This window comes from Pinus tabuliformis, chromosome 2_1 (assembly GCF_031772625.1).
Source record: "Pinus tabuliformis cultivar Carrire ecotype Pingquan chromosome 2_1, CPIR1, whole genome shotgun sequence".
Lineage (NCBI taxonomy): Eukaryota > Viridiplantae > Streptophyta > Pinopsida > Pinales > Pinaceae > Pinus > Pinus tabuliformis.
The window spans coordinates 708,274,300-708,287,128 of NC_142299.1; the positions used below are offsets into that span (position 1 = coordinate 708,274,300).

The following is a 12,829-nucleotide window of genomic DNA, read 5'->3' on the forward strand; positions in this document are numbered from 1 at the left end:
ACATAAAACATAAAGAATCCTTTTTTTATTTTTGAAAGCAAAAAAAACTTATTTAAATACAAATTATCTTAAAAAGGCATTCAAACTGATAAAACTGATTGAAATAGAAAAAATCATAAAAATTGCCTTTGTGACTACTGAAAATCTTTCACAGCAGGTGCGCAACACCCAAATCTTCATCTTTCTAGAACTAACACGTGGCAAGCAGCTGGGGTGGTGAGATGGACACCATATGTACTCCACGCCAACATCTTCAAAACCTAATAGGCGGCCATCGTACTGTGTACGTGAGATGGTCTGAGCATGGGTTGCGTAGCAAGTGCACAACGTCTACGTAGAAAAATTGTTGCAAATTTTCCTTGAATGCTCTTCATTGCTCCTGAATGCTATCATGACATTATTATGTTGATCATATCAACCTTAACATATTAATACATCAGAAAATTAAAACAAAACTTGAGAATAAAAAGGAAAGCCTGATCATTTCATTTTCCTCTTGTTTGATAATTTACTGCTAGAAGCCTTTGATGCTGGGAGTCTTGGACTTGGGATTTGGAGTAATGAGGTCCTGTTGCTTCACAGGTGGTGATAAAGCAAGTGTGGCTTTGGATTTAGGATCAAATTTAGGCATTTTCATGAGCGGAGGTATTACAACAGCTCCCTCATATCTCTTCAACAATTTATGTGCCTCCTCTAAATCCTGCCTCATAGTTCTCAGTTGTGCATTCAGGACCAAGTTTCTAACATACAAATTTCTGCATTATATCCTAACTGGTTGTGACCACTTGACAAAATGCTTACTCTTGTCAAGAGCTTTGGATGCCTCTTTGACTTCATGGTCACAGTTTTCTAGAATATGTTGAATAGAATTCTTATACTCCAGATTTTGTTGCCTGAATTGATTGACATGGTCTTTGCTTTCTTATAACTCCTCTAGGCACCTTTGATACTCTTTCCATTGACTAAATGGGGGTGTAATAGGGGCTTTAGTTATTTGTTTCATTTGTTTCACATACTTAAACTTTGATTTAAACACCTTGACTATTGGCTCACTAGACCCCACTACAACATTTTTAGCTTGTTCAACAAAGGCAACATGCTTTTTCTTCCCTTTGGCACTTGTTGAGGGTGACTCTATCTTGTCTTCTGCTAGTTTAATGGCCTATTTTATGTCTCTGTTCTACTTCTCCATAAATGTTATCCTCATCTGGTTTTTAAACAGTGCCTCTCTCATCTTTACTATCTTAGGGTCCTCTTCTTTGTACTGCACAACACTTGTCTCAACTGGTGCTATGTCCTCCTCATAATCTGATTGTACCATTTCTAGACCCTTGGCCTCATCCACTTTGTCATCCGCCTTTGCATCTGTCTTATTGTCTTCAAAGATTTCCACAATTGCTTGAGGGGTTGCCTCTCCCTGGGTTTTCTTAACTCTAGATCTTGTTCTTGGTGTCGTCACAAAATCATCTTGGACCGTGTCTTCAATTTTGACCTTAAGTCTGGCTTGTTGAGCTAATGTTTCTTGTTCTTTTATTCCTTTTTCTGCTTTGTCATCCTCTATGCCTTGCAAGTTAGTTTTCTTGCTGAATTTGCCTGCAAATTTCTTACTTGGCTTGGCACCTTCTTTCTTTATGGGTTTCATTTCCATGACTGAATGAGACTTTCCTTCTTTGGATGTTCTTGCTTGGGCTCTTATTTATCTGTCTTGATTGAAGGTGACCCTATTTGTGACAAGAGGTCAATACTTGCAAGAAAATTAGACCAAAGCATTTTCTTTCTTTCAACAACATGGTTAACTAAGATTTTTATCAAAGAGAAATGGAATAGACTTGAAGCATGGTTATCCTTTTGAATTTGTACTTTGGTGGCCATTCTTTCTAGACTCTTAAGCAAGAAATAAGGGAGGTTCATGGGCTTGCTTTCGGTGAAATGCCATAGCAACTTGAGATGATACAGGTATATTCTACTGAACCTACCCTCACAAGTGAAATATGTTTGGATAACCTTCAGAAGGTCTACATACTACTCTTGGAGATAAATGTTGGGGAATGTGGAAGAAAACTTGTCAAGATACTCTGGTTTTACAAACTTCTTATAAGCCAAAATGTCTAACTCATCCCCCTTGAACCATTTCTCCCCTGTTGTTGGGAGATTGGTTGCATCAGCTATGAACTTCTCAATCAATATAATCTCTAGGTCTCCTAGTTTCACTCTGTTGTCTTGAAAATTAAGAGAAAATAAGCTAGCCAGTTTGGCATTGTGACCTACTTTCTAAATCTTCTAGCAGAAAGGAATGCACCTTGTGTTCTCAAAAGCCACTCTAATGGTAGGGGATGAATTGAGCAGACTCAAAGTACTGGGTTTGGTGCAAACAAGACCTCCTCCCCTTTTACTGGTAGCAAGGGCCATCCTGTCTCAACACCTAGCTGATTGGTTTTGACTTTTAGGTTATGGATATGTGTGCAGACCCAAAGGAATTAAAATAGGCTCAAAAGAAAGAAAAACTCAACTCAAGTAGTTGTAACAACAGGATGGTGACATCACAATCTATGTGATGGAATACAAGCAGGAGGTTTTGAACATTTAAAAGATATTTAACATTTAATGCTTCAGGAAACATTCATCATCCATATTTTAAGTTTAAAGCAATGAGACAATGCACTTAGAGGTAATATTGTGTTTTCAAATAGAACAGGGTGTGCACAACACACATTTTTTAACAGTGACAGACATGCCTTTAGCATAGCGACTAGGAGAATTAGCAATAAGAATTTACAAGAAGGGTGACTGACTCCCTACCTCTCCAATTTCTTCGTTCAATTTGTGTGCTAAAGACTAGTTTGAGATGAATTATTTCTTTGTGCAGAAAAAATGTCATACCATGCTCAAATTGTTTTACAACCTGTAAACCTCCCTATGACCCCTAAGATTCTCTATGCTTTCTGAACTCACTTTTGACCCTTACTTTGGAAATAAACCACTCATCTCGTTCTCTACATATCACCTACGAGCAATAATACAGAAAATTGGCAACCTTCACAATGATTTGAAATTATGGTGTTGATGTAACAAGATGAATGTGTAACCCGCGTTCCTTATGAAATTTCACATGCTCGAAAAGTGATGTTCAAATATTGTAGGGTGGCGGAGGATTTAGATATGATAACTTTGATAACCAAAGTCTGTCAGGGGTGAATAGGATGATGGGTCAATCATGGTGGGTAATGATGTTTAGGAAAGGGGGTAGTTTAGGCCTAGGGAAATGTAGTTTAGGTGAAAACAATGATAAAGGTTTAGGCCTAAAATAAATTGATAGGAGAAATGTAAACATTAGGGAATGAGGGGAAGGAATGAAATGATGGAAAAAGGAGATAGGTAGAGGGATTAATATAATGTTTAGCAAAGGTATAGGTCAAAACATTAATAATTAGGATCTTTTTGAGATCCTTTCCTAAATCACTGACACTTCGACCATATTACCAACCTATCATCACCTAATACTCAGACTCAACAATAAACCCTTCACAACGATAGACACTCCTTCCCTAAGACTGACCTTGATGACCAAAGTGATAACCCGACTGTCGATGATGCTTTTGAGCAGTGACAGGTCAAAACATAACAGTGAGTAAAATTTAGGATTTTGACCTTCTTCAAAACAAAAAATAATTAACTCGAGGTACCTTTCCACTGACAACCTAACCTACTCTAACAACAAGTATCGAATGTCACAAGACCAGATCAAATTACTGAAGAACGGGTTGAAGGGAAACATGTCCCTTGTTGAAGATAGATAGCTAATCTAGGATGATACCATCTCTGAAATAAAGAAGATATGGGAACACTTGAAATTAGTTGTAGAGCAAAAAGCTGTAGTAAAGACCACTTAATTCTCTATCTTGTCAGCGAAAGAGGAGGATGCTAAGAATTCCAACATTGCTAAGAAATTTATCAAGCTCCTTAATGAGAAGTCAATGGATGAGTTGAGGGCAATAAACATAATTGATAGGACATGTGTATGTAAGTTGCTAACGTAATCCAGAAGAAGGAAGCAAGGGATAGGGTTGAAGAATGTGTGAATGAGCTGGCAAAATTGGTTGCAACATTCAGCTTTAGCTAACCAAAGAACTAGAGCAAGATTGCCTAGCTATTGGGATTTCCAAGGACATCTGCTACCATGGGAGCAATATGAACAATTACTAGTTGAGGCCAAGAGCAAGGTAGACTCATCACATGAAAAGACTGCCACTCTCAAGGGAAGAACCATAGTAAACTATCTACAGAGAGATTTCCAGCTATTGTGGCTTGTGAAGACCTTGTTCGTGGCCAAGCCAAATTACACCAAGCTCACAACTTAAGGATGGCCTACAATACTCTTATTCACACTCCCACACCAGATCCAGTTTTATGGCAAAGATGTGATCAATTGGTTAACCCACCACGAGTCCAGATAATGGAGCATGGGTCCACTTCGAGAGATCAAGCAAGCCAACACTGAATATTTTCATGATTTGGAAATCATGACATACCACTGTCTTTTTGAATTTTTGTAAATATTTTATTTTCAAGAAGGAATCAACTCTGTTATGTAATAATTATGACAACTAGGCCATTGAAATGCTCGCACAGTTGAGTATCTTAGATAGATGTAGCACTTAAAGATATTTTTGTAACTACTTTTGTTTGGATTCTCCCTATAAAAGGGATGAAAAACTCATTAATACAGTTCAATTTCTATTCCAAAGGCTGTAATTTTCTACGAGTTTTGCAAATTTTGAAGCATTATGAGATGTATGATGTTCCTGAAGATTAATGAAGATGTTTTGGTGATTCCAAGCACTGATATGTGGAGTATGTGATTCTGTCTTTGTTTATCATTTTCATATGTGTTTCTTTCCTCTTAGAAATCATGTAATTGTAGCTGTTAGAACTCAATCTTATATGTCAGATTTACCTATGTTATGCTATGGCAAATGGTCCCTATAATGTGTGATATTGAAGGCCTTAAAATTCTCTCCATGGTTTCCAACTCGCTCCCTTTTTCTCTTCAAAATTCTACTAGAATTTAGTGTACAAGATTCTATCACTAGCCCTCTACACTAGGTTTCTTTCTTTCATTTCTTCTTTCACCTATACTACAATGCCACCAAGACTAAACATTAAGTCTTTGGAATAAAATATTGTCAATTTATAAAATGTGATCTGCCTTTGAATAAGGTAATTGAACCAGATTTAAAACATTTTACATTTAACTCTTGAGCAACACTGATTTATCTTCAAGAAACACTAAGATGTCTTAGGCACTGACCTTCTCAACTCGAATGTTGTCTCTAGGAGTTACAACAATCACATAAAGATTTTATAAATGAGGTTTGAGTTGTGTACTTATACATGACCAAGTAGGGCACCCTCCCAAGGAATGTTATGTGTCCACATAAGGAGGGTGCACACCCTAAGAGAATTATTAAGCTTACATATCAAAGTTGATTAAGATGATGTTAACCATAACCTAGTAATTATATTAAATTATAGCCTTAGCCAGAATTAATGTTTGACAAAGTAAATTAATAACACAATGTGAAATGTTTGTAGCTACATGTCAAAATTACACCATTCTCAACATCTCTTGTACATTATATTGATTATTATTAAAAACACTTTTTCTTTACTAATTAAACAAAAGCATTATCTTATGGAACATATTGTGTTGGATTCTTTGTATCTTTCCACAAATACAAGTAGCTTCCATGGCCCAACTTTAATTACTGGATATTTTCTATTTTCAACATCTAGAGTGGTTCATGCACCATAGTTCAACACATTATCAAGTCTAAATATTTCCCATTTTCAACATCTAAAGTGGTTCATGCGCCATAGTTCAACACATTATCAAGACATTTCTTTTTGGAATGAATTTCTATAAGGTGAAAATGTTGCTTCGTAGACTTGCTCTCTATTATAACACTATTTTTTCTATGCTCAAAGTATATGATTTTAGAACAAAATCTTCTCTCATTGCTTTCCTTTCTTGCTTCAACATGCTTAGTGAAATATATTATGATACATTGAATATTTTACTTTCTAATATTCATCTTTCTTTTTCCTTTGATGTAATCAAAATTAAAATCATATAACCTTATTCGATATCATAAAGCACAAAACTATGTAAAACTTTAATACATGATCAAACTACAAATACATTTGATAGATTTTTATTTACAAATATAGTCAATGACTAATTAACATAAGATGTTACGAAATACTAATATTAATACAATTGGGGTTGATTTATAAATTGAACTATATTTAAAAGAAATAATTGTAACTATTTGAATAGGAACATATATTACATATTATAGCATAATATATCATAAAGATCAAAATTACATTAAAATTTTAGTACATGATTAAAATACAAATAAATTTGATAGATCTTTTTACAAATATAAACAAATCCCATACAAGGACTAATTTACATTAGACATTAATATGTTAGGGAATATTTATATTAATATCATTGGGATTGATTTTGAAATTGAAGTATATTTGCAAGGAAATAATTGTAACCATTTGAACAGAAAAAATATATTACATGTTATAGCATAATTGTGTTCTCCAAATACCCATAAATATTTATATGCCTTGATCCTTTGCAGAATCAACCCAAGCACTGGAGAACAAATGCATCATTGTTTTACCCATTATCCACTCCAACTCTTCACTCGATAAATGAAGCTCTTTTCTTGACAAATTTGGAACTAAATCCTTTGCTTCCTTGTATCCACACTCCTTTACCACGAATGGGAAGTCACTGCCAAGAAAACAAAATGACAGAAATGATTAAAAAAAAAGGAAAAATATTCTTAGAGGCAATTTAGTTTATTACTTATATACAAACAATCCAACGAATCATATTTAGTAAGTTGACCTTGCTAGATGACAATTAGACCATCAAGAAATGAGAAACTAATTTCAATTAATTTGATTGTACTCAAGAAAAAGTAGCAACATTAAGTATACAAAATGTGATTCAATTACATGCAATATATACCATAGTAACCTTAATAGATAAGATCTCGTTAAGTAAAATTGTAAGGGCATGGGATTATAACCCTTGAAAATAAGTTAAACATAAGTTATCATTATTTAACATTTATATGCTTTTTTAGGAAAAACTTTGTGAAGGATCTTTGATATACCGATGGTAATCAATGTAAACCCATCAATGTTAATTACACTGTCTAACATGACATGGACATTAAGTGAGGCATGCAACAAATTTAACAATGAGATATTGACCCAATACATTAGATATGAAACTAGAGCACTTACCACTCACACTAACCCACCAAACTTATATAATGCTTATATATGTAAATGATCATATTTAAGATTGTTTGTTCATATGTGCAAACTCCTTTATGTCTCAAACCTTACGGGTTTGTAAAGGTGATTCCTTATAGCTCCTTTTAGTCTGATATGGTAATAAATGAATTAATATGGCATGAGCTTTGAGATCCCACAAGGTCCATCCCAAAGTGGATTTGCATGGATTATGCCTTCTAGACTTACAAGGTGCGAGAAAAAAAAAATGAACTCATAAAAAGAAATTAATACACAAACTTGTTTATTTATCTATCCACGCACACTTGCTACTCTAGTTATCTTATAGGAATGTGAAATTTGGGGTTGCAACATTTCAAAAGGATTTTGGAGGAAATCACACGAAGTGATAAATGTTTTAAATGTTGGAAAATGTAATTTTGTTTGGTCTTCATTAATGTACTTGAGTCATCATGAAATGTACTTGTCAAAAGAGTAAAGAAAATAAGTTTTATTATTGTAAAAATAACTTATTAAAGCATGGGTTTCATGCTGGGGTCATCATTATATTAGTCAAAGTCCCCATTGTGGATTCCTAGGATTGATATTGAGTTTATAGAGTCATTATACATTCAAAGAGACCCTTCTTCAGCTTTTGAATCACGTAAAAATGTTTAGTATTGAGTCAACTATAATTTATGTATCCTCCACACCAAGTCGGCCTAGAAGAGATGAGGTCGGCCTAAGGACCACACCAAGTCGGCCTAGAAGAGATGAGGTCAGCCTAAGAACCCTAATTCGACTCACAAGAAGCATATAAATACAAGCTAGTCGAAGTCATTTGGAGCATCGCATCTCAAGCTAGTTTGATATCTCAAGGGTAGCTAGGGAAGTGCGGATTGTCTATTACTAGGAAGCCAAAGGAAGTGTGAGTTTGGAGAAGTCTAAGGAAAGAAGAAAATCAAACTTTTGGTGCCTCTCTCTCTCTGTTTCGTGCCCTAGCTTGGGAGATTGAAGTCTTCCCAGTTTCGTTGTTGCCGGAACCTACTTGTTGTTAGAAGTTGCTACCTAGTCAAAGTTGCTAGAAGGGGTTGAAGTTGCTAGAAGGCTAACTTGATGTGGAGGGAAGCTCTGGTCTTGACCTAGGGTGAAGAGTCTCAAAGAATACTATTGAAAGGTAGAATTATCTTGACTGGGTTTTCCCCTCGAGAGGGGTTTTTCCTTGGCATAGTGCCTATATCTTATGTCTCTTGTTTTGTGATCTTCATACACACATAATATGGTAATTGCTTGATGAAAGATAAGATAATAAAGAAGTAAAAGAAGCCAACACACTCACAAGTAATTATCAAGAAAGGAGAATCAAACCCTAATATAAATACTTTGATTTTCCAACATTGTATCAGAGCTAAGGTCAAGAAAAGTCGAAGATCACTTTGTTCGCATGGATTCTCCCTCTATGATGAACTACATAAGAATGGGTATCAACACTGCTGGAAGTTGGATCAAAACAAGGTCATCTACTACTTGTTCAACAAGGTCAATAGTCAAGGATTCTTGGCTGCTCTTACAAGTTCTCTAACTGATGAAAATCCATGGATCATTGATAGTGGAGCATCGAGACACATGACAAGAGAAAGTAAACAACTTCATACACTATCAAAGGAGCCATCTTCTCATGTAGTGGAATTGGGTGACAACAAAAGCTATGTTGTTAGAGGCCTGGGATAATGGATCGAAGCTACATCTCAACAACATTCTATATGTTTCAGGTTTGAAAAAGAATTTGCTTTCTATTTCTTTTTTAGAAGATGAAGGGGAAAGAATTGCTTTTGTTGATGGAAGAGTATTGGTTTGGGGAAAAGACTCTAGAATTGATAAAGCTAGGGTTATTGAAGTTCACGAAGGAAGTCTTTATAGAGTCATTACACCACCTCCTCAAGCTCTGTATCATATGGAAATAATTCCCATTGAGTTATGGCATAGGAGGTATGGTCATCTACATTTTAGGTCATCCCTACTCTTAGTCAACTGGTTCATGGTATTCCTAATATGAAATTGGATCATGAAGGTGTGTGCAAGGGATGCTCTTTGGGAAAACATACAAGAAAGCCATTTCACAATAATGAAACTAGGTCTAAAGAGATATTAGACCTCATCCATTCTGATGTGTGTGGGCCCATGTCTCACAAATCACTTGGAGGTCCTCTCTACTATGTGACATTTATTGATGACCGTTCTAGAAAGACATGGCTCTACCTTCTCAAAACAAAAGATGAAGTATTTGATAAGTTCAAGGAGTTTAAGGCTAAAGTGGAAACCCTTACCGAAAGAAAAATAAAAACTATGAGGTCTGATAATGGTGGGGAATACACTTAGGAATTGATTGCATATTGTAAGGAAGCAAGTATTAAGAGGGAGCTCATTGTTCCCTATTACCCGGACAAAATGGATTGGATGAAAGGAAGAATAGGTCAATTGAAGAAGGCATTCGAACTATGCTCCTTGATCAATATCTAACAAAGTTATTATGGGGAGAAGCAGCGAAGACAACCATATACATTCAAAATATAACTCCTCATAAGAGTTTTGAAAATACAACACCCGAAGAAGTATTCACAAGAAAGAAGCCGAGTGTGGATCACCTCCAAATCTTTGGAATTCCAACATATATCCATGTTCCGAAAGACAAGCGAAAAAAGTTGGACTCTACAAGTATCATGGGAATATTCGTTGGAAATTGTCTCTCTTCAAAAGCATATAGAATCTACATCAAAGAAGGAAGATATATTGAAGCAGGGATGTCATATTTGATGAGAATCAAGCATACAAGAAATCAAAGGATATTCTTATTGATTCTGATGACACAGAAGTTTCCATATTTGAAGAAGAAGAAGTTCGTCATGAAAACTATACTAAAAATCTCAAAGAAGAAGGACCAAGTGAGCCTATTCAATCGGTGGTCATCCCAACCACAAGGAAGAGGCCAAATTGGTTGAAAGCTACATTGGAAGATGTCGAAGGACATGAAGCTACAAAAGGAACCTTCAAGGAAAGAAAGAGACCAAAGAAATATTATGGTTATGCTGCATATATGATGAAATTGATTGAAGTCGAACCATCTACATTCAATGAAGCTGCGCATCAAGAGGTTTGGAAGAAAGCAATGTAGGAAGAATATCAATCCATCATGAAGAATGGGGTTTGGAAAATCGTTCCTGGACCTGGTGACAAATCAGTTATCACATCTAAATGGATCTATAAGATCAGACATGCAATTCATGGAAGTATAGACAAGTACAAAGCAAGATTCGTTGCAAGGGGTTTCTCTCAAAAGGAAGGCGTTGATTATGAAGAAACCTTTGCACCTACAACAAGGTACACTAATATTAGATCATTGGTTTCATTGGCTGCTACAATGGGGTGGAATATCCATCAAATGGATGTGAAGACCGCATTTCTGAATGGGACCATTGATGAGGAAGTGTACATCGAACAACCCAAAGGATTTGAAGTTAATAGCAATGACTCTCATGTTTGCAGAGTTAGGAAGGTCCAATATGCCTTGAAGCAAGCACCTCGAGCATGGTATGCAAGGATAGATGCATATCTTATAATTGGGTTCGTGAAGAGTTCTGTTGATCTGAATCTCTACATCATGGTTGTGAATGATGAGCATGTCATTATTCTGTTATATGTGGATGATCTATTCAAAACAGGTGTGGAGCGAAGAATTCAAGAATGCAAGATGTTAGCAACTGAATTTGAAATGAAGGATCTAGGATTGATTCACTCTTACCTAGGTCTAGAAGTATGGCAGAGACCTGGAGAGGTATATTTGGGGCATGGAAAGTACATCATCAAGTTATTACAAAAATTTGGGATGATGGATTCCAATTCAATGACTACTCCTATGATCACCAATCTCAAGAAGTTGAGGGACTCTGACTCTAGTCTTGTGGATCCTACCTCCTATCGACAGTTGGTGGGTTCCCTAATGTATGTGGTAAATACCAAGCCGAATATATGTTTTGCAGTAAACATTCTTAGTCAGGTTAGTTGGAGCCCTGTCACGATCACTGGATAGCTGCTAAACATATACTAAGGTATCTTCGTGGCACTATACATCACTACCTAAAGTATGATAATAAGGAAGTCAAGCTAATTTGCTTCACAAACTCTGATTGGGGTAGCAGTGAGACCGATGGAAGGAGCACTACCAAACTCTGTTTTAGTCTAGGAGCTATTATGATCTCATGGATGAGTAGGAAGCAAGATCCCATTGCGTTGAGTAGTGTCGAAGTAGAATATGTGGTTGCGTGTGAAGTAGGAAAGGAGGTTGTTTGGTTAGGGAAGCTTCTAATAGATTTGTTCGATAAGTCTTTGGGTCCCACTATGATTAATTGTGATAATCAAAATTGTATCAAGATATTTGAAGATCCCATTTTTCATTCGAGGACGAAACATATCAATAATAAGTTCCACTTTATTAGGAACCTAGTGCAGGATGGGATCGTGAAGTTGGAGTATGTCTCGACCGATGAACAAATAGCATACATACTAACAAAGGCTCTTCCAAATAAGAAGTTTGAGTATCCGAGAACCCTGTTGGGTTAGGTAGACATTGCTGATTGTATTGATGATAAGGAAATGGAAGAGATTTGTTGAGGCTTTGCAAGTGAAGCATTTCCTGGGAGGACATCTGGTCGACACTGTGTTGATGTCTAGGTCCCAAAGTAGGGAAGGGTGGTGTGGGTCATAGAGCTCTGACCATGGAAACACACCTAGGTCACTAAGTTGGTGGTTAGCAAGTAAGCTTAATGGTACCTAGAGGGGCTGAAAGCTTGAGTCCACCTTATTCCCACTTGGATAGATTTCCCTGGTCAGGAATCTAGTCTGTGGCATTGTGGTGCCTAAATTGTTGAGAGACCAATGGATAGATTGCCCTAGTCAGGGATCTATTCCATGGCATTGCAGTGCCTAAAGTTATTCATTGTTTCATATAGTTTGAGATCTTCTATTGTATTTGTACATTATGAATACCTCCCTAGTTAAGAGAGAGTGTTGGAAAATGTAACTATGTTCAGTCTTCATTAATGTACTTGAGTCATCACGAAATGTACTTGTCAAAAGAATAAAGAAAATAATTTGTATTATTGTAACAATGACTTATTAAAGCATGGGTTTCATGCCTGGGTCATCATTATATTAGTCAAAGTCCTCATTGTGGACTCCTAGGATTAATATTGAGTTTATAGAGTCATTGTACATTAAAAGAGACCCTCCTCGACCTTTTGAATCATGTAAAAAGGTTTAGTATTGATTCAAATATGATTTATGTATCCTCCACAACAAGTTAGCCTAAGGACCCTAATTCAACTCACAAGAAGCCTATATATACAGGCTAGTCAGAGTCTTTTGGAGCATCACATCTCAAGCTAGTTCAATATCTCAAGAGTAGCTGGAGAAGTGTGAAGCCTGTTTCTTGGAAACCAAAGGAAGTGCA

General features: G+C 36.1%; 1 protein-coding gene across 2 annotated transcripts in view; it reads right to left on the reverse strand.

Moving 5' to 3' along the window:
* Positions 1 to 6,490: 6,490 nt before the first annotated feature.
* The window catches only part of LOC149202551 (catalytic/ hydrolase), a 392,521-nt gene continuing 386,182 nt past the window's right edge, over positions 6,491 to 12,829 (reverse strand). For both annotated transcript variants that reach the window (XM_089403182.1, XM_089403183.1), the window contains exon 11: positions 6,491 to 6,811. In XM_089403182.1, the coding sequence (XP_089259308.1) occupies positions 6,634 to 6,811 (178 nt within the window). In that variant the 3' untranslated portion in view covers positions 6,491 to 6,633. The remainder of the gene's footprint in view (positions 6,812 to 12,829) is intronic.